Consider the following 23093-nt stretch of genomic DNA (forward strand, 5'->3'; position numbering starts at 1 on the left):
TTTTCCCCCCCCCCCCCATTTCTTCAAGAAAAGCAAGGAACGTTTCATCTTGGTTTTTTTCTCCCCTTTCAGGAAGTTGATGGCAATAAAGTGATGTCTTCGTTTGCCCCGCACAACTCATCTACCTCACCCCTGAAGGCAGAAGAAGGTGGGCGCCAGGGCGGGGAGTCCCTGTCCAGCGCGGCGCTGGGCACCCCCGAGCGCCGCAAGGGCAGCCTGGCAGATGTCGTGGACACCCTCAAGCAAAGGAAAATGGAAGAGCTCATCAAAAACGAGCCAGAAGGTAAGGCCTGGGAAGCTGGCCAAAATTTCCTGTGTTCTTTTCTTTCCTCCAGATCCTTTGGATTGCATATACTTTTTAATCGTGCCGTTTTTCTGCGCTGCTTGCTTTTCCGTGCCAGCAGAATTGAAGATCTTACAGTTCTTTTCTGCATTAGAGGTAGATTTTATCAGTGTCCCATCACAGCTAACGTTTTTAGCTTTTCCCAAAAAGAGAGTCTAGTGGTCTTTTTGTTACAGTGGCAACCTCCTCAGTATGCCTGCAGTAATTACAATCACCTGGGGGCTTTTACAGCACTACTCCCCTCTCCCCGTGTCTAGCACTAAAAGAATTATTATTTATCATCAATGTCAGTGGTTTTGTGAAATGATCTAGTGTTGCAGGTCAATGTTTGAAAGGTAAGAAGGTAAACTGGGAGTTAGTGAAAGCTTTTGTGTGGGACACATCGTGGTCTGTTCATGTGTGGTGCAGGTGCTGTACAGGCAGGGAATGCAGGTGTTCTCTGCATTATGTGTGGCCAGCAACATAATGCAGTGTCCTTTCTGGGTGTCCTTTTTGGAGAGTGGGTTTTTTGAGGGTCTCTTTGAGGCCCTCTCTCCAGCTGGTGGTGATAGGACTTGTGCTCTGTGGGACTTGTGCTCTGGGACTAAGACCAGAGATGAGGATTTTTACTTTTTGCCTGGTTTGGGCAGAGCCCAAACCCTGGGTGGAAGATGAAGCTCTCGTTGTGCTCTCTGTAGGTATCTGCATGTGTATTTACAGCTGCCTTTTTGGGGCACTGGGAGCCAGCTGTGAGAGCATCCTGAGCCTTGTTTCTAGGGCACAGTGAGGAGACTTTGTTCTCATTTACACTCACCTATCCTCTTACAGAAATCTACTCCAAATGTTCAATAGCAGGGCTCTCAGGGCCCACCTCAGGGCTGAAGCTTGAACTGACAGCACCTACAAGAAAATTTCAGGTCAATTTCCTGCATACTGGGATGGAAGTATGGACACAAGCATGCTGACACATACAGGAGCATGGCAAGGTTGTAAATTAGGCTTGTCTTGACTGGAGCACACAGTAAGGATCTGCTGGGAAACAAATTCTTTGTCTGAGCATTTTTGAAATACTAGTTACAGCATTTCTTTTGCATTTAGGTTGGTGTAATGGTCAGTGCCATAGGATACCTTGTGCCTTTGGATGGAAGATTGCAGGGGGAATAGGTGGGCAGGAGAGCAGGCTTTTATCTGAGAGAGGAGAGAACGAGGAGCTCTGGGCAGTGCATAAATACTCTGCTGAGCATGAGGTTGTACAAGCTGCACAGACTCCATTAAGGAAAGGCCACAGATAGACATGAGAATGGCTACAGAGCTTGTGCATTATCTCAGCTCTACTAAAATGAAAATATACAGTACAAACAAAAGATCTACAGCTTTGTGAAGAGATTGGGAGAGAGAGGAGGGGGAGCAACTGAATGTTGGGCTTTGCAAATGCGTGCAACAAAAAATCTTTTCTTCCCTCTAGCCATTGTTCTATTGTCTTTCAAAGGCCATTAAATTGAACAGCAGGTTGTGATGAAAATTTCATTAAGCCCTAGTTAAATCATTATGAGGGTGCCATATTCATGTCTCTGCTTACTCCCCATCCAGGAAAAAATGAATAGGAAAGAGTTGAGCTTTTTTTCCCTTTCTCCTTAAAAGCGAACTAACAAAAGTTCAGAAGTTAGAAGAGAATGGGAAATGGGACTTGAAACAAAAGGAGGCCAAAGAGGTGAGGTGGCTAGGAAGAAAATTAGACTTGCATAAGAGCATTGAAAGGTGGTGAGGGACAAATACATCATTTTGACAAGCCTCCCTCCCCCTTCCCTTCAGCCAACATGGTTGTTTTTAGAGTGGCTAATTAAAAAATATATATTTCTGGGTGCAGATGGCTAGACTGTTCTTAGAGGTCCTCTGCAAATACGAGTCTTTTTCCCTAAATGAGATATATACCAAATACAACACAGTGTCTTCTCTGTTTGAACTCCAGCAGAAAATTATTGTCATGTCTTCTTCATGTAGTGCTAAAGTAAAATTGTCAGTCATCACTGGTTGCTAGTCAGGTAATTAGCATATTAATGAATTTCCCTGTGAATGAGGTGTTACAAGTGGGAATCTTTGATAGTGCATGTAGGTAAAAACGCAGCAATTTGTGATAAATGCATATTTCACTAATGATTTTTAGTCTTGCTAGTTTGTAAAGCTTTGTGGGATGAAGATCAAGAATCTTGGTTAAGCTTTGCTGCATTATGTCAACAAGAATAATATAATACTTTATTTCCCTTTGGGAAGAAAGGGAAACATTTGCACCAGTAGTTGAGGTTTAATTAAATCAATTTCCTGTGAATCTTTCAAAGACCAGATACGAGCCAGATTCCCATTTCTCTGTGTACTCAAAAGTTTATATATTATTTAACTTGTACAATGGGCTGTGTTTGCTCTCTTTTTATTGTTTGAAATAGTCCTCTGAATTGCTGTGGGAAACGTGCTTTTCAAGCATTCTCTCAAATGGCCTGTTTTCCTCAAAATCAGAAAAAAGGGAAGGGCTGCATGGACAACTTTAGGTCTCAATTCAAACCCTGTATCAGTCAGGGAAAGGGCTTCTCTTTTCTGAAATGGGCTTTAAGGACAAGGGAGATATTCCAAGTAATTGATTTTTTGGTTTGACTCTTTCTAGGAAACTTCATTGATACAAGGGAAATGGTTTTCTACAATTATGTTTGTTAGAAAATAAAAGTAAAAATTAATAAGTTTTGTCGGTACAGGACACAAACTTTCACATTTTAAACACAGTGCTCAGAGTGCAGCAGTGTGTAAACACTTCCCTGTGCTCACACAGGAGCTGATGAGGGAAGCATCACTCTCCACATAAGTGGTTTTCATGTAGATTTGTTGTGTATGTACCCTTGGTTAATGTGCCCTGCAGGAGCCCACGCTGCCTGCTCTTCCAAAAGCTCAGCACTGTCTTTTCCTCCTTGGGTATGAGCTGGGGGGATTAGGGGGTGTTTTTATAGGGGTTTATACTTAGCTCCAAAGCTCCTTGCTCCTTTTCTTCTGCCCCTAATTTTGCCATTTTCCTGCTGCTGGATGGAAGTGTGTGATTGACAATGAGTCATGCTGACACAGAGGCAGAAGTGTTCCGTGGATCTGAAACTCGCCGAATTTTACTCATTACTAATACAGTGCTCACTTTTCTTCTCTCAAATTCTGTGGAAAATCCTTATATGCAGCTTTAGCACGAGGCCCCCAAAGGCATAAACCTATTACTGAAGTCACACAATGTTATTTTACATGAAACATTCTGCCCTTTCTAACTTGGGCTTCAGAAGAGGAGTCAGTCCCCTTTTATTCCTGGCGCACAATAATGAAGATAATGGAGTGGGTTTGGAGAAGCCTTATACACTGTGACAGACCCCCAGCCCTTGCCCTGAGGGTCGTCTGCCGACCATGGGATTCCTTTTGCAGCTAAAATCATTAGGAGAATGAGATACAGGCGTGTTTTTCTTCTGTTTTCTTCAGGCATCAGAGGATGGCAGAGGCTCTCTGTCTGTCTGTTCTCCTCATTTGTAGGAATGAAATGGAAATCTCTTTGAAGTCACTGAGCTTGACACAAGTTTGTGAAAGAAGAGACCAAAGCAACCACTTAGCTTTTCCTTGCACTATTAATGTGATTGGATTGCTGAATTTTAATTCATGGCCCGTGCTTGTGGAAAATTAAATCTCTGAAATCTCTGGAGCCTTTCCCCTAAATGTATGGCTGGGCTTCTGGAAAGGGAAGAGGCAAACAAGTAAATTCCTTCCTATTTTTAGAATAAGCTGGAGTATTCTTTGGCTCTTTCCATCTCCTAACTTTTCATTAAGAATCAATCCTCTTTTTCCATGTTGGCAGTTTTAACAGGTTATGTATCTGGATATCTTTAAAACCTTCATAGTGGGGCTTCTGAGGCCAGGCCCGTGTTGTTGTATGGGATTTGTAGGAATTCTGTGCAGAGAAGGATCATATGAACACCTGCCTGATGAGCTTGTGTGGGTGCAGTCATTCATCTGCACAGCTCTTTCTTCCTTGGTCAGGACCTCTGAAACTCAATTCAGTTGGGCTGTTTAAGTGAATACTTTGAATTTTCCATAAAGACATGTACATACGTGCACACACACAATAGATATAATGTATTGTTTTTATTTAGACATAAATATGTATGAACACAAACACACAAATTATTCATTTATTGTGTTTCATCTTTTTCCTGCTCCAAAATGTTGATCTTACAGTCTTTAGGCCTTCAGAGGGGGAGCAATTAATGTCAGCTGTTAGGTAAGAAGGGAATATGTGTGTTTGCAGAGCTTTAGCAGGCAATGTGGGTACCAGAGCCTCGTGTATTATGGTAGGCAGCAGTACTGTAAGTAATTACTTGTCATGAAGAAAGGGATGAGAAGAGCCTCTTGGGCATGATTTTTGTCTTCTGAACGTCCCCCAAAGGCTGTTTGTGTTTGATGTTTAAGTTTACATTATAAATCACAGCACCTGTTAATGTGGTAATTTAAATGACTGTTGTTTAAGCAGTTCTGTCATCTGTAAAAGTGAGCCATGCTGAATTCAGGCTCTCTAGCTGGGGTATCTCCTAACATTATCAAACTTTTAATGAACAAATCTTGTAAAAAAATCAAGATGTCTCCCTCTTTTAAAGCCACAGATTCCAAAGCAGGCCATTCATGGGCACAAGAAGGGTGGCCTTTGAAATGCAGACTCCTGTTTTTCAATCACATCTGATGAGAAGGGAGGAAATAAAGTGCACAGATTCGGGAAAGGCCCAAGGATACTGTAATTGGTTGAGGTTGAAAGTTCTTTTATTTGGTTCCTCGGTGCCCCTTTGACAGAGTGCGTGCTGGAGAGGCTTTGTAATGCTTTTGCACTGAAGGACAAACAAGGGTACTTTGCAGTTGAGTACTTTCAAGTTTTGCTGGTGCACTGCTGCTGCTGTGGAAGGATGCTTCAGGTGCCTTGTGGTTCCATGCTCATCTCTGCAGTCTGTCACCAGAAAATGTGCCTTTTCTTGTACAGCATCAAACTTCCCTTGCTTCTTTCAAAGACCCTGCCATATGGAAATCTGCCTTCGCAGACTGCTGATACAAATAAAAAATAATTAAAACATTGGAAAGTTTATTTGTGGAATAGGCCTATGTGGAGAGGAGGCCCTGTTAAATACTGTAGCTTAAATTTTTATTAACAAGTGCTTTAACTCTAGAACAGAGGTAGCCTAGTTTGAAGCCTTGCCAGCTCTGACTTGCTTTAAGTGAAGTTTATTCATTTGTTGCCTTCAGTTTTTAAGTGTTTTCCTTCCCAACAGTTTAGCCTGATAGTCACGGTTTATTTCAATGGATGTTTTCAAAATTTGCTTAGATTCCCTTCCAACTCTCTCTTCTTACATCCTCAAAGGTTTTTAGCTTTTGGATTTTTCTTCTTCCTTTTGATAAAGGCATCTGAGGTGCTGATACAGCATCTTGAATATAGAAGAAAGCATTATGGTCAAGTGAGATACAGGAAACTCGTGCTGTTGGAGAGAAGATGCAGCCCCTCTCTCCCCCTCCCTGGTTCAGAATGAAAGTCCCCTCTGATGAATCTCTACAATTAAAATTTCTTTCTGGGTTATGTTCACTGCATAATACTGAGCAAGCAGGAGCCAAAGCAGAATGCTTTCTCTTTTCACTTCTCATCTTTAACAGCACAACATGCAAGTGGTTCAGCAAGGCAAAAATAATTATTTGGGCTCCTGTCTGCCCTTTTTTCCCCAGACTCCTCACCAGCTGTGCTTCATTTCAGTAAGGTTTTTCAAAATTTGCTGTCACTTTTGACCCCACATCATTTTGCTGTTCGTTTCCCCTGTTGTATTCCACCTAGATTAGCTTCCTCTTAGCCTTTGCGTTTTTGTGTGCTCTTTTTAATTTTTTTAAAAATTATTATTATTTTATTTTCATTTCCCCCTTCCCTGGAAAAGCCATTAGCTTTCTGACCCTGGTTTTGGTCCCTGGGTGAGCTGGAGGAGCCTCTGCCTTGGTGCAGCCCCAGCTGTAGGTGGGGAGAGTGCCAGCTCCTCGTGCCACCGCTCTCGGGGATGTCACTTACTCAGCAGTGAAGAGCCAGCCACCTGTTCCTCAGCCCTCTTGTCCCTCATATTAAAGGTTCAAGCCCTTGCTGAATAGTAACATCTTAATCTGGGCAGCATACACACCATTTAGCTGGAACCTATTTGTCGAGCTAGCAGGATTTGTGGGATTTTTTTCCCCCCTTTCTCTTACCCCTGAGGCGCTTGTCAGGACCGTGCATTTTAAAATTAATCAGACCTCCCAGGCTTGTGTGACGGCGTGGTTTAACATGGAGAAGTGGATATCAAGTATTTGCCCTAATTAAATAGGCCTGCTTGGTTTTGTTCTAGAGGGTGCTTGGTGTTTTTTTTAATAAGGGCTGCTGACGGAGGAGGCACGGCCGGCTCTGGAGTTGGTGGAGAGCTCACTTCAAAGTTTGCCTCAGCACCTGCGCCCTGGACGCTGAGACCTGGAGGGCTCCCTGTGTTCTTTCTCAACAGCACCATTTGTGGGAAGGGGGGAGATTCAGCCAAATGAGGGAAGGGGAGGTGAGGAGCTGGGAGGAGCATGTGCGCTGGCTTTTGGAGCTGATTAAGATGACCTGTCATCCTGTCTGATTAGCTTCAGCTCTCAGCCTGTGCCATCAGCTATTCACAAGGCTGTCTTGTGTCTGCTGTTTACCAGAAGCAAGGGAAAGCCTCTAGTACGGCAAGGAGCAACATTTGCAGCAACTCCCACTTGCTTGTTTAGCTAATGAAGTAGCCTTGTAAAAACACTCCTAAGTTTGGAGCTGCTGCTGAGCTTTATTAGATACGTGTCTGCTTAGCATTGGTATTTTTAAGGTGGCTTGAGGGTTGCCAGCTTTATGCATCGGTGCCCAACATCTCCTGCGTTGTACACAGGCTGTCCTGGGAAGGCAGAATTCCTTTCAGCGCCTTCCCTTCTCATGCAGTTTAAATGTACTGTGGTTTCTGCATTGGCTCAGGAGAAAATGTGCTATATGTGCATGGTTTCTATGATGTATCAATTCACAAAGTGCTCAAAAACCCAATAAAGGAGAGCTGGGGAGAACTCTCTGCCCTAAGCACCCTAAAACCTGTTACACAGTAATTAAGGACTGATAGCATTTAGCAATTCAACAAGTTAATTTTAGCCAAAAACTAGTAGAAAATTTGGAACAGTCAACATTTTTAGACAAAATGTTTCTTTGGAAATGATATTTTTTGTTTTTAAATGTTTAAGATGATTAATCTGAAAGAGAAATGAAAACATTTCAATTAGGATTAAATAAAACACTTTGGGTCAGGTGGAAACAGCTTTTCCCCTGACTTGGTTTGGCAGCTGAAAGGAAAAAATGCAAACTAGTCAAACAAAAATGAGTTGCAAGACCTGGTGAGGTTTTGAGGGTGTTTTTGTATCTAATGACCTGAGAAGGACAAATGAACAGTTGTTTTACAGACACTTAAATAGATCTGAATGTTGCACACTGTGGTTTTGAGGGCAATCTGTAATATTTGTCAGAAAAGCTTTCAAAACTTGATTTTCTCCGAATGTGCAAATTTCTGTGCCTTCTGAAGCCTCGAGTCAGTGAAGTTCTGCAGCACTTAGGGCGTTTTAATTTGGAGCAGATTTTGGAACATAGAGCATTAGATGTGCTTGGCCTGTCTCTGCAGCCAAAACCTCTGAGTCTGTTTTGAGGACCTGGGAATCTGCAGTTGGTACACCCCAGAATTTTACTTTGCTTTCTATAAGAATTCTTGCAGCCAGCACACAGTAAAAAGAGAAGCTCTATTTATTTATTTATTTATTTCCATAACAGTTGAAATTGCTGAAGTAAAACCCAGCAGCTAGGTAGGTAGGATGATGCTCCAGTGATGTAAAAGTGTATTGTACATCCGTGCACTAACTCACCGCCATCTCTCTCTTCCTCTCCCGGCATTATTATCCCTATTTTATTTTTAATTTCAAACCCTGGCAGAAGCCAAAGGTAAAGAACATATTGACACTGCCAAGCATCTGTCTGGTGCTTGACAGCATCATAGAAACCCTTGCAGTGTTTCCTCTGGGTTGCCATTGGTTATTTAACAACACAATGCAAACGGTGCAGTGTGGGTGTGTGTGAAAAGGAAAGAAAGGTTGAGGTGGGGGGAAGGAGCCCTGCACGAGTAAATATGTCTTTCATCATATCTTTTGTTTGGTCTGTTTGCTGGGTGCTATTCAGCACCCAATGGGAGTTTGACGGTTCTGCAGAGGGGTAGGAAACCTTTTCTTAAACTTTTATTCTCCTGCTTTTGTCTCAGTCCCTGAAGTTCCCTGCTTTTGTTGTTCTTGCCCCATTTTGATGTCACCTGTCTGTTGTTGAGGGGGTTGTGCTGCTGCTGCTTGGCTGATGGGAGGTAAGCTGATACTCAGGTCATGCTCCTGCTTGGGAGCATTCTTGTACAGGTGAAGTGGGCTTGAGAGAGCTTAGGAGAGATTTGCTGCTCTGGTCTTTGGGGCCATAGAGCTTTTTCAAGCTATATTTATTTACATAAATAAATATATTAAAATGAAAGCTTGAAGGAGCTCTATTGGAGGAGGAAAGAGCTCCGGAGGAGGAGAGTGAGAGGTGAATGAAGAGAAAAATCAAACTCTGCTCTCTGCTGAAGAATGCCCTGTTAGCACTTGTGTGACTGGGTAAGGCTTTCTGAGATGTTTAAGCCTTGATTTAATTCGTATTTAAGATTTCTCCTCCCAGCACATTAATATAATGTCAGTGTAGAATGCATTGCATGGTGTAATTACTGGGGAGAGCAGGAGTTGGGCAAGCAGAGGTAATTGAACACATGGCTGTTTATTACAACAGGACAGTGCTCCTACGCTGGTATTTAGGGCATTAATAGGCAAGAATTGATTTGTTGTTTTAAGATGAATTCAATCACTGTTGCTTAGGCCTTTGTTTGCTCAGGCCCAGTGATGCTTTGTTTGTGTTATGTGCCCAAGAGGTTTACACACCACGGCGTGGCATTAGTCATGCAGAGGGCTTGGGAGCACACAGCCATTTACATGAACAAAGGACATTTTTCTTTTTGGCTCTGTTTATCTTCCTCTCCAGTTTTGTTGCCCTCTAATCTATCTCCATCTCTCTCTCCCTCCTTTCCCCCCTCTCCTTCCCACCCCAAACATTTCTAATCAATGCAGAGGTCCTCCCACATTCTTCCTTCCTCCTCCTCCTGATTCACCCTCCTGGAGACAAATGGAGCAGTGACTGACAGCTGGCTCTGGTGTGGGCTAAAAGGTGGAAATAGGAGTGGTGGCTTCAAGGTTTTCCAAGGAATTCTGGGGCTGGGGGGGTCAAGGATTGCTTCCAGAGTGAGCAGAGGGGAACGAGCCTGTCTCAACTCTGGGTGATGCCTTGGGAAGGCTGATCTAGAACAGAGTTAAAGAGTAGAGTAGGAGATGGAGATGGAGTCACAGAATAAAGCAGGGATTTATTCAAAGGATCTCCTGCATGGATCCACCTTGGGCAGCACAAGAGCCCAGCCAGGGCTGCACCCAAGATGAACCAAAATGGCCCCAAAATGCACGGCCGGGCACGGGGTCTGTCCCTGGGATCAGTTCTGCTCCATTTGCACCTTGCAGTTCATTGTCCCATTCCAGCTTTAGCCCCTGCAGTCCCACCCTGCTTGTTTTTCTCTCTCCAGCCCACGGTGTTTGTGCTCTTGGGGCTGAGATTTGGATCATTTGTCCTTGGTGCCCAGCTGGAGCAGGAATTGTTTTGTCTCCCTGCTCTGTGCACAGAGCTCACCATGCCCTCATGTGAAGCTCAGAACTGCACACTAAAGCAGCACAGAATCTGAAAAATAGAAAAGCTAAACCTGAGGCATGGCAGAAGTTTGGTGTGGTGGGATGTGTGACCCTTTGGTGGATCCTGATGGCTTGTGCTCTGGAGGAGCCTTTGCAGGGCACATCCTGGAGCCAAAGGAGCATCCTGCCCTCTTCTCACTGCTGCAGGTTGCAGGGAGGAGGACAAAGCCACCTGACTCAAGGTGAATTCCTGGCCTCCCTGTTGTGAGCAGCAGGGTTTGTATTTTAGGCTCATTGTGGTGAAGGGAATCTCATCTTGATTTATTTCTGAGTGCAGGAGAGTTAATGGACACTTCAGGGGGATGTGGGCCCAATTCTGCTCTCAGATGGCAGTTCATCACTCCCCCTGGATATGCAGGAGCTTTAGGAAGGCAGTGTTTGACCTACTCCAGGATTGGTAAAGAACCCAACGTGACTTGTTTTTCTATCCCTCTACAGACAGGGATTAGGCCTGTTCCTAGAAGGAGCAGGATTAAAAGAACTGAAAGGTAACAACAACAGCCAAGTCTCTGGGGTCACTAATTGGTGGAAAATTTTACTGTCTAGCTGGTAAGGTACTTGTGTCTAAGCTCAGCAGTGCGGGATGAGTTGCCTTTTGGGGTACAGAAAGCACTGCCTTAGGCAGCACCAGGAAGGAGAAGCACAGATGTAGGACACAGGGAAGCCAGATCCTTCCTGTCAGGGAGAAAAAGCAATTTCCTACACTGCAACATGCAAGGAACCTCCATTGTTCATCCGAGCCTTTTAGCTGTAATTTATTAAATTATTGAATCTGCAGATAAATAATAGACACACAGGAGATGAGCTCTGTGGATGTTGAGTCCAGCAGGTTGTGTATGGGACATGCTACTTGGCTACTAATTATAATTGTTTTCCTAAATATCCAGGAATTGCAGTTGCAAAGGCCAGCCCACATGCCCAAAGGAAAATATGATTTCCATCTAAAAAAAAATCCCCAAATAATTATTGTACTGCACTGCCAATGAACAAGAATGGTAACAGCCAAAGATACAAAAGCCTCAAAGCTGGGAACAGTGTCCAAGTGCTTTATCAGAAAGGAAAGTGCTCGCCTGCCTTGGAAGTGGTTATCCCAGTGTCCTGTTTGTGCAGTGCAGTTTGGAATGTGCCATCAGCCTGTACTGCAGATTAGCCCACACAATCTTAAGGTAAATAGTCCAGAGACAAGGATCACATGGAACAAGACAGCCTCTTGGTTGTTTCATGCACCCTGATGTTTTTATGCTAAACTTCTTCTCCTTTTCTGGTTTGCCCACAATACATATCCCATTTCAGTAACTGAGCATCTTATCTCCTACAGAGTCAGGCATCAGGGGGACAAAAAAGAAAAAGCAAAAAAAGTCACCAGCTAACCAGAAAAATGGTTTCAGCTGTAGTGATTACTGTGTATTCATTTGGTCCTGTAGGTTTGCTGGCTTGTTGCAAAGTGTAAAAGCATGTTAGTGCATTTTTGCTGAGATATCTATATACAAGACCTAAATAAAGCCACGTATTTCCAAACAGTTATATCTCCATGTATATGAAATTAATATATGATGAAACTAGAGGACAGCAGGCTCTTGCTAATGATTGTCAGCTGCAAAAATTCTGGATTCCACACTGAGCTCATGTACAGCTTTAATCAGCAGTGGTGTTTAACTAAATATGGAGACATTTCACTGAAGATTATTTTATTTTAAGTATATTTTTTTGTGCATTTCCTCTTGCTGTGTCATCTAATTGATTCACAGCTCCCATGAAGCTTTTGAGTATGGGATGTCTGGGCTGCCTCTCCAAACAAAATGCATTCTTCTCATACTGGTCTGGCCAAGTCAGTCCTGTCTGAGTTCAGATGAATTAGGGAGTTTTCACTGGTAGTCATTCTATAACTAAGCATAACATTATTAGATGAATAATATACATAACATTGCAGTTTAGGACCTTTTTGTTTCTGCTGAAAAGAAGGTGCAGTCTTTTTGAGCCAATAATAGGGCTTTTTGTTATTGTTATTTTATTGTTCGACAGGTTACTGGATGGGAGAAACTCTAGTTTCATCTTCAATATTAATTTCATATACATGAAATTAATATATTAATTAATTTCATATGCATGGAATTAAATTTAAATTTTCATATACATGAAATGAATACATATATTGAAGATGAAACTCTAGTTTAATCTTCAATATTAATTTCATATACATGGAAATATAACTGTTTGGAAATACGTGGCTTTATTTAGGTCTTGTACATAGCACCAGTGGGTGCTGCACAGCACACATGACCCAGTATTTTAAATTAATGGTGTTCACATAGACAAAACAATGAGAGGTGCTTTCTTACACTGCCAGACTGCAGAATTTTCATAATAGTTCTCTGTAAACTCCTTTTGTTGGTTGTTGCTGTTGTTCTGGCCTCATGCCATAAATACAAGTAATAATAAATAATATAAATACAGCACGGAGCAAAGTGCCATTGGGGTGCTGCAGAGAGTTCAGCTGGCAGCTCCATCTCATCCTTGGGCTCTCACAGGTTGGTGCTGACCACTGGTCTGCTTGTACTGAAAATTGAGAATGTGCACCAGGAATGAGGCTGTGGGTGCCAGCCACAGCGCTGCTGGGTGTTCTCAGGGGCACACAATGTGCAGTGTGCCTGTTTAGAAAATACACCTTTGCAATCTGATTAATCTTGGGATGGGCAAAGTACTGGTGGAGACTCAATTTTTTTTTTAATTATTTTTATTTATTTTTTTAATCTTGTTCCTGCTTGGAGAGGGCAGTGGGATTGTTTAAGCAGTGCTAGGTAGCTTTCCTCCCAGGCTGAATGCAGTCCATAAAGCTGTCACTTCTGTAGCTTAATACTGGGTCTTAATGTATTAATTCAAGGCTTTCAGTGATCTAGGACACAACGTGTGCCAGGAATGGGAACTAAAATTAGAGGCAGACTTTTGGCTGTGAGAGCTGCTCCAGGCTACTTGGGGTGAGAGAGGAGGGAAGAGCCCTGATGTCAGCCACAGTCCAGGGGCTGTGGGATGTCCAAAGCATCCCCAAAAAGCAGCTTTTCTGCAGGTTTTCCTGCACCACACCCTGTGGTGAATGGCCCTTCCTTTTTCTGTTTATTCCTCTCACTGATAGAGCACTCAGTGGTTCATTTCACACTCCAGATCCATGGTGAAAGCTCTCTGAGTTCACTTGTTATACCAACAACTGGACTTTGCTGAACTGGGATTGTAATTCCCATGGCCTCCCTCTTCCCACCTGCCCCCTTAAATAGTACCTTAAATAATAGCCAGTCTTCTATAAGATGCACCTTAAAGTGAAGTCATTGTGAAATGTGAAACCGAGTGAAATTCGAGTTAAACATTCTAAGTTTTCATTCATGGAAAGCAGCTCCTGATGATGTAAAAAAAAAAAAAAGAGGCTGAGCAACAGAAAAATAGTTTCTTCCTCTTCCACTTCATTGGATGTATTTTGTTATGTAAACTTTTACAAGAATCATTTCCCTGTAATTTTTTTTAATATATCATAATTCTGTTAAGGACTCTGAGTGGAGACTAATTAGGCATTATTGTTTGGTAATGTGGATTCTCTTGTGATTCTTTCGTGTTTACTTCCCTCAAACTGTGGGTGCTGTTCTGGCTGTGTAGAAATAATGACTGTGTTACCTCATGAATATGAGATTACAGGGACCCTGCCTGAGATTGCTGTGCCTCTCGTTCCTCCTCTGTGATTATTTCAGGCTATCTGAAACAAATTCCTTCTTTCTGAGTAGAGAAACGCTCAGAAGCACAAGTTCACAGACATTTCATCTTTACTAAAACATCGTGAGTCTTCACCTTATTCTGGCTTGTCTCTTCCTAATGAAATGAAGGCTGCACTTTGGCACTTCTGTGGGACTCACAGAAACATAAGGGGGGGCTCATTCAAATGAGATACATTGAGATAGTTCTGCAATATGAACATTTTGCCTTATATTCAAACAAAGAAAGATCTGTAAGTTTTTAATGTTAGGGGGAAAACACTTCTCTGAAATCCGTACTGTGAATCTAAACTCTGATACTTTGCTCCTATTCTTGTGCAGCACTTTCTTTGATGACTGCTGGAGTTCTGATCTCACAGAGAGCACAGAATATTGGAGCTGAGATCTCCTGAGCACAGCTTAGGGGATAATGTTGTGTTTAGTTTGTTCCACTAGATGCAAGCTAATCAGGGAATAATTAACAGTCAAAATGCCAAGGTCCTCGTTCATGTGAAGGATCTGGTATTGAAGTCCTCAGTAAAGTAACACTCACATTGAATTCACTGAGACTTTAAACTGAACAAATGCTTCAGGATTTGTCCCCAGCTTTTTTGTCCCTGTCAGTTTTTAATGAGCATCCCATAAAAGTGTTTAACAATTGTACTGACTTTGATTTTTTTCAAGGTTTGGGAGAAAATTGCTTTCTCAGGTTGAGGGAAAAAAACATGTTGAAACAAAAAAAAAAGCACATTTTCTCATCGTGTTGTCTAACATAGTGTAAGCAGATTCAAAGGCTATCTCACATCTTGCTTTCTGATGGTTAGGGATGTTGCAAAGAGAAAATGCAGGGAGGAAGGAGTACAGCTGATAGACGGAGATATTTTAGACCTCATCCTAAATTCTTGGGGTCGAGGTGAAATTTAGGCAGCAAGGCAGTTACTGGTGCAAGTTGTTTGTTTGTTTTATAAATAGAGGGGGGGGAAAAAGCCACTTGTGAGCCGACCATGTAGAGACAGTGGTGTTTGAGTGCCATGGGCTGGTCAGGGGGAGCAGCTCAGTGTTTCTGATCCATCCTGCCTTGCCTCCCTCCCTGTCACCGAGAGCTCCCGGGCTGAGACAGATGGCTGCTGCCTGAGCTGTGTGCGTGGGAGACAGGAACTTCCACATGTGATTTTTTACCATTTGGTAGTAATTAGTTTGTTGTATAAATTAACATTAACTGAACCGTTCTTCAGGCATTGTTTGTAATTATTCTTCGAGCCTCTGAGTTGGGTAGAGAAGTAGAAAAGTGGGGAAGAAACTGCATCTTATTTTGTGCAGGGAAAGGACTCTGTCATTAGGCAGAACAGAGCAGCAATTATCATTGCACGCCCAGCAGACTGAAAACTTTGAAAAAGACCCTTTAAAAAGAGAGGGTTTTTTTCCCTCTGGAAATATTAATGGAAATTAATGATTTAGATGTGCAGATAAACTTTATAAAATTTGTAAGAATAAAGCATGGATGTAAGCAAGGGTAATCAGCCCTTCTGACATCATCATTATTGCTGCTGGTACAACTACCACTGCTGCTGCTTTGATGTGTATTTACAGAGAGTAGGGGGTTTATTTATTTTTTAAATGCATGTTCTCTCAATATTATTCCATTTCCCCCCCATTTCTGTAACATTTCCTGATGTATTTGTGGTAGGCAGTAGGGATCTTGTGCTGCATATCAGAGGTGAGCTATCACTGGTTTTCTCTGGGGATTTCTGTCGTTTCCAGCACCAGCCAAATCGGAATTGTCAGGAGAACAGCCTCTCACATGTTCCTTGGCACTTCTGCTTCCAGACTTGGGCAGAATCCAGACATGCAGAGGTTCATGGACATGAAAAATAACAGGGAAAGTGCCCTCTGGTATTAGCCCAATATTTTAGGAACATATTGGGAATCCCTGGGTTCATTTGCTGGAAAAGTTCAATGCTTCAGCAAGTAAGGAAGTTTTATATCTCGTTGTGCTGGAGTTTTTCCCTTTCTTAGCCAGGAGTAGCTGAGAGCTGGTGTTGGTGCCTGTCCTTCAGCAGAGCTCTCCTGCCCTGGGTGCAAAGCTGGCAAGATGGGCACAGTGGCCCTGAGCATTAAATCCTCTCACACAGAATGGGGTGCAGAAGTGAAACTCAGGTTTCACAGGTTACAGCCCATCCCATGGCACTCCCCAGCCTCGTGAAAATTAATTTAGTGGCCAGAGTATACCCTCCAGAGAAAGGTTCATGTGGCTTGAGTGTATTGAGTGTAAAGGTGTCCTGGTACTTTCTTGTGAAACAGAATGAAGGCGGTTTCACACCCAGACCTGAAATGTCTGTGTAAATTGGTGCTTATTGTGGTTTTACTTCAGCTTGTTGCATGCAGGGCTCACACACAAGAGGTGAGTTTGGGTCCTATTTCTTCTCTCGGAATTGCTATTGAGATTTACATTTGTCCAGGTAAGTAGTTTTTCCTGGACAACAAATGCTAAAAAAGGACTTGAAATTCTGAAATAAGTAAATAAATGCAGCTCAGTGAGGGGTTGCTCTGTTTTTCTTGGCACTGTGATTTAGCCTATATGAAGCTCTGTGCTGTTTGGGGAAGAGGAAGGTGGGAGGGAGTGTGTGGGAGCTTTGGTGGCTGGAAATGCAGAGAGAATCCAAGCTGGGTACGCTGAGACCTGCAGCTGAGGGACAGCCACCACGGGTGGTTCTCTTTTTGTCTTGCCTTCTGGCAGTGGTTCATGCTGAAGGTGTTATTATTATTATTACGATGCTGTGATTCCCCAACTTCTGTTATCAATAAATCAAACATTTTCTGAACTGTTCTATTTCTATTTTCTGAGCTGTTCTTTTCCCCGTGAGCTGCCAGGACAGGGGGTGCTGCCCGTGCTTGGGTGCAGGTGTCACAGTGAGGTGCAGGGTGTGCAGTCAGCTCAGGGAGCCCTGAGCAGTTCACTTCTCCCTCCTGGAGGGCTCTGGGCCGTGAGGGAAGAGCTGAAGGCTTTGTTGTAAGATGTGTGCAGCTACAGCATCATTGTACCAGTTGTGGGGCTGGGGTTCTTTCACCCCTGGAGGAATACAGGCAGAGAAGATCAGTCCCGTGGTGAAGAGCACGGAGCAGGCTCAGGAAACACAACTTCTTCAGGGCTTTTTCCTCTGTGGTGCTTTCTCCCTGGTTTCCCACATGAGCTTCACTCTCTGTGTCCAGTTTCTGTGGTTTTCAAGCCTGGTTGGCAGTGACAGGAGCTCTGTGCCTCTTCCCAGGGCTGAGGTTTAATTGCTGCTTGGGAGGCACAGCCTGAGCGAGGCCCTGCTGTACAAGAGGGGAGCAGACACAGACCTGAGGAAGGAAGCTCCCTGGAGATGCTTTTACAGCTCAGCCCCATGTGCCCAGCCAGGAATGAGCCTGCAGGTTGGGTTTGGGAGCCAGGATCAGTAGCAGAGCTCACTTTGCCTCAGTGGAGCAGCTGCAGAGTCAGGCTCGGAGGTTCTTGTGCCTAAGAACAAGTTTAGTGGCCTTGTGGGGTGGTGGCACTACCAGGAGATGTGGTTTCCATAGGTTGTCCTGGATTTCTTGGAGCAGAGAGTTCTCCTTGCTGGATCTCCTGGAGCTCATGTGCCGGGCAAGGACATCCAGCTGTGGTCCTGACACAGGACACTGCAGGGTGATAGCCTGAAAAGCAGACACAAAATCAGCCCCTACTTGCCTGCCACATAAAACATTTCCTACTGCCTCACATGCTTCTCCTGACAGGCCTTGCATTTATTTGTTTTGTGGACATGGAGTTATGAGCTGTGGCATGGCAGGAAGGTGAGGAATTCTTGGTTTTGTTTTTAGTTTGGGGAAGGAGCTGAGAAGGGTGGGAGGGAGCGCGTGGGAGCTCAAAGAGAATGCATTAATTAACCCGGGGGGATCCCTGGGATGCAGGAGTGCGGAGCTGCAGCTTTAAACCCAGCGATCTTTGTCCATGGCCGGCTTTGGGTCAACAGGCCTTGGGTCAGAGCAGGAGGGTGGTGGGCGCAATGGGAACCAGATGTTTGGCCTCCCCGCTGCTGTGTGACAAGGCAGCAGTCTGCCCTGCCCTCAGGAGTGTGTCGCTGTGCTCTGGAGCCCCCGTGCCCCCTGCCCAGGCCGGGAGGGCTCACACGTGCGCACCCATCCGTGCTGCACAATGCACGCAGCCCGCACAGACAGCCCTGGCTCCGCTCCTCTCCCCTGCCCTACCTTCCTCCATGGCCCTGGAAGACTAAACAGGTGTTATCTACTTTTGATTTCAGTGCATTTAAATTAATCCTGTCAGCTCAGCTGTTAAAACAACTGTCATCTCCAGCTGTTAGTAATTTTCGACTGGGCACTTTTGCAGGTTGCCAAGTTCTGAGCCTGCATTGTGAATCTCTCGCTGCCTTTCTCTCTATAGTAACAATTTGGAGCTTTTTTTAAAGGGGCCTTGCGTTGCACTGCTTTTACAGAGAACCCTGTTTATTACATATTGAAATAATATCATCACAAAACCCACCATCATCATGCCAGACTTTGGAATAAAGAGCTGAGCCATGTGTGGAGTGCGGTGCATATCAATCTTCTGTGGGCTTGCTGCAGCCTCTCTGTGCATTTTAAATTTGAATGAGAGATGAATCAACCTGAGAGTTTGGGAGGGAGGAAGAGAAGGGGCTCTAAATTTTTATTGCCAAAAATAGAGCTTTCATTTCAGAAGCACTGGTCTCTCTTCTCCCTTTTGTCTTAGTGTGCATTTAATTTTCATGACTGAATTTACAGGAGGCACCTTGAACTGAAAACACTTTAAATACCTTTCAGTTGTTAGATTAATGACACGCACGTGGTATGTGTAAAAATTGTGGGAGAAAATAAGTATAATGACAGTGGGTACATGTTACTGGTTTCAGCAGACACTCTCTGGTGTGACTTTTCCCTGTGTGGCCAGGATCTATAGTTCATTAGCAGTGCTGCAGAGGCAGGAGCACTTGTGGATTCCCTGAGCTGAGTCCTGCCAGGGAGGCCTCTCTGTGCCTTTAAGGTTTCCCCTCTTTGCAGTTGTCTGGCCACGTTTTCAGCTGGTGCAGAGCTGAGGCTGCTCCCTGGAGTTACACTGCAAGCTGTCCTCACAGCCCTGGGAAGGATTATTCCGGTGGCTTTTGCCTGAATAATAAACCTGAAGGATTATTCAGGTGGTTTTCACCCATTCCTAAGAAAAGGATGTACTTAAGAAGTGGCTATAGGTAATCTTTTCCTCAGCAGACCAAGTAGCCAAAAAAATGGGAATCTTTAAAAAAACCCCATGTTTTATGTAGTCTCCTACATAAATAAGGACAGTGTTTCTGTATCTTTTAGTAAAATAGACTTTCTATTTGAAACTCCTTTCTTGTGGTTTTCATTATCTTTTACTTTTGTTTTTCTTCACGAAAATTCTGCTAAAATAGGAGACACTCCCCAAATATTACCAGAATAATTATTTTCCTTTCACTTTTTATTCTTGTACTTAGACAAAAAATTTATTTAAGGAAAAAAACAAACCAAAAATGAAAAACATTACCAATAATGTGAAAAGTAAAAAGGAAAATATTCTGAACTACCATCTAATTCAGCAGGGCAAGTGCTGATCTAATTCCCACTTTAAAATGTATATCTGCTTTTTGGCATGTTCTTCTGTAATACAGAATGAGCAACATGACAAATTCCAGCACAGTTCTGCCTGTTTCTGAAGACCCTCACATTAATACCTTCCTAGAAAAATTTAATTCTTTATAACAAATAAAGAATTCAAATAAGGAATTGTAAAATAACTGGATTCACATGCTCCAGTCTTTGGGTGTGCCATCATTATCTTTCTTCTCATACTGTGGTGCCATTTCAGTAGAACATGAAGCAACTTCCTCAACTTTCCCATTTCTTAGTGAACAACTGTAAATTTTTCAGTGAAGTGTGAAATGTTTAGTGTCCCTCTTAGTCCTGAAATCTGTGGAGCGCACAGTGTGGATGGGTAGGACCAAATGACAGACAGACAGATGTCACACAATTGCCATTGCTGCTGTTAGCAAGAGCTGGGGTTGCTTGTCTTGAATTCTGCTCGTATTGCCTGGCTAAATACTGGCGTTACAGTGGTGCACCAGACCTTTTCCTGGATGGTTTAACATTTCCTTAATGCAGGACTTTGATCAATGACATATTAATCTAAAGTTCTGGTTTCACAGAAGCTGCTAGTGGGCAGGAGTGTTGTTAGATCAAAGCAAGTACTTCCTATTAAAAATACTGCTTTTTTGGAAGACAGGCTGGAATGGCTGAAAATTCAAAAAAAGGGAAGATAGACTATGATGGACTTCTCCCCAGAATTTGAAGCCCTTTATTTTAGGGAAGCTAGAGAGTTCAGGCCCTGATGCAGTTTCATTTATAGTGTGTAACACTTTGTTTAGACCTGCACCAAGCCCTTCTGGAAGATGCATTTCCAAATGTCCCTGCTGGCAGGGATTTATCAGAATAGGTTTAGTTTCTGCTTTGCAAGGAGCCCCCAGCTGTGTGGACAGCAGCTGAGTTTTGAAGGCAGACACACTCCTGGTCTCTGAGGTGATGCTGCTGCTTTCACCTCCACGTCTCAGCCCCACCAACCTCAGGGATTCTGCAACAAGCTGTGGCCATTCCTCAGTGCCAAATGCTGTTAAAGTACAGCATATTTTGGGATTAGGTGGTGTTAATGCAGCAAAGTCTAATTTGCACATGTTTTCCTTGTCGTCTTCTCTTTTCTGCCCCTTTCTTTCCTTGCAGACTCATAGCTTCCACCTCCTTTGGCATTGCACCGCTCTAACAGTCAGGTAATTCCAGTGACATCAGTGGAATTGCCTGTGTGTAAAATCAAAGTGACACTGAAGCAGTGTCTTCAACATCCAAAATGTGTGTCTGCTTTGCTTGCTCAAATTAAACTGTACTTCCAAACCTTTGGGGCTTTGTGCAATGTGAAAGATTCCATTAATCTTATCTGTATGCAGTAAAACCTTGTCAATTCACACTAATGATTCTGGGAGTTGACAGGTAAGCACATTTTTCAGCTGGCTTTCCCGTGGGTGAGGGACTGAACCTAAACTCTTGACCCGACACATCTAAATTTAGGGGTGTTCAGAATCTGAATTTTGCAACTCGAGTCAATATTTAAATTTCCGTGGCTTTGCGTGACACAGTTTTGGCCAACTGCTTTGTGTTTGACAATCCAAAGGTGTAGGAGATATCCACAGAAGCCATAATCTCCTGGGAGATAGGCAGAGCACACATCCATGGGCTGGGGGCTCTGGAATGCCCTGGCCTGGCTGAGGAGCACTCTGCAGGCACACAGGTGTTGAATGAATTCAGAAAACCTCTTCCCATCCCTGGGGAAGCCCTTCCATGGACCAGAACCCCAGGAACTGGGATGCAGGAACATTTTTGCATCCCTTTGTCCCTTTCCTGTGCAATTGAGGGGAGGATTTACCTGGAGTGTGGCATTTGAGAGGAGAGGGAAGATTGCTCCATTGCTTTTCACATTGACTGAAAAATACGTAACACCAGGAGAACCAGACTCTCTTTATTTATTCCTCTTCCTCTTTCAGTTCCATATCTTATTTTTCCTTTCTTCCCACTAACTTGTCCAGTCTTTCCACTTGTATTCTTGAAGGAGCTCATTAGCATCTCTTAACTAGATGTGATGGGCATGAACAGGCAAGGAAAGCAAAGAAATAGCAAAAATGGTAGTGAAGGTTTGATACCAACAGGACATGGTTTTGTGAAATGCCCTGCAATGTCAACAGAGTGTAGAATATTGATAGGCTTTTAATTAAGCAGTGATTTCTGTTGGATGAGATATTAAATGCAGTTCCTGACTGTTCTTAGAGATCTCTAACCTCAATATTCAATAAGCTGTGCTTCTCCAGTTCCTGTGTTCATAAAGCCAGGAGAGCACGTTTAGAACTATCAGTATTTTACCATGACCCACTGTGAGGTTGTTCTTATTTTGGAGAAACAGTGGCATTTTCAATTCAGCTTGTTGTCTAGCAGTGACTATAAGTTAAGCTGAAAAAATCCTCATTTGCATTCAAGGCTGTAATGGTGAATGTAGTGCTCAAGTTGATAAAACTTTCCCAAGTAAACAAGCAGGAAATTCTCTGTCCTGCTAACTGTTGCCCACAGTCTTTGATAGATACACCTCAGAGTAACTGCAGGTTTTAACTGCATGTTTGCACTCAGAACAACTTCTTGGGTAGGTTTGCTCCCAGCATGAGAACAGAGGAGGTTTTTCACTTGCCACGATAAAGCAGATTTGGTGCCTTTGAACAAAACCTCCTTTCTGTGCCACTGTTGAGTGTTCCTGACAATAGAGTTCAGTGGTTTTGTCCTCTCCAGGGGGACTGCTTGGCCATGGTTGTGTCTGTGGATTTTTCTGATTCCATCTCTGTCAGGAGGATGACATTTTTCAGCACTTTTGGAAGAACACGGGAGATAAGCACTGCTGGGCTGTCCCAAAGTCAACAGACTGAAGATCAGGACTCTGGATTTCTCTGTGTGCCTACACATGTGTGTGTGTTTATGTTCCTCTGATGTAAACAGATGCCAATTTCTGCTTTTCTGTGGAGGACAGGAAAGACAAAGCCCCACATTTACATTATTTTTTAAAATTTTGTTATGTTGCAAACTCATTGAGGCGGAGGTTGATGCTTACTTTGTGTTTTCTTTACCAGTAACTATAACGTTATAATTACTTTCCTATGCTTTCCTTGCTAGTTCAAATAGTTTACTTCACGTACTGTGCCCCAGTAAAGGTAAAGTTTCACTGTAATTTCCTTCTTAATTTTGCTTTAAAATTTTCAAAATCGTAGCATTTTCTGAACAGTTGATGTGACTAAGAACTGCTGGAATTTTACCTTGAATATTATCTTTTAAAGTGGATTTTATTTTCAAAAGAGGCCACAAAAGACATAATTCCAACTTTTCTCCCAGTCCATTTCTGCCTACCTTCTTCCACAGCCAAAAACTTCAGGCTTACCCATAAAATATTTTTCAATAAGAGAAATGCTTATAAATATTTCACCTCAAGCTAGTTAGAGCAGACAGCTTCATGCTGAGAACCTTTCAGAATTAATGCTGTTCTT

The 23093-nt window shown here is 43.2% G+C and overlaps 1 protein-coding gene across 2 annotated transcripts in view; it reads left to right on the forward strand.

The window, feature by feature from the left end:
* Positions 1-23093, forward strand: part of SOX5 (SRY-box transcription factor 5) — a 274532-nt gene that overhangs the window by 68787 nt on the left and 182652 nt on the right. For both annotated transcript variants that reach the window (XM_031063130.1, XM_031063131.1), the window contains exon 4: positions 73-283. In XM_031063130.1, the coding sequence (XP_030918990.1) occupies positions 73-283 (211 nt within the window). The remainder of the gene's footprint in view (positions 1-72; positions 284-23093) is intronic.

This window comes from Geospiza fortis, unplaced genomic scaffold, assembly GCF_000277835.1.
Source record: "Geospiza fortis unplaced genomic scaffold, GeoFor_1.0 scaffold292, whole genome shotgun sequence".
NCBI classification, from domain to species: Eukaryota; Metazoa; Chordata; class Aves; order Passeriformes; family Thraupidae; genus Geospiza; species Geospiza fortis.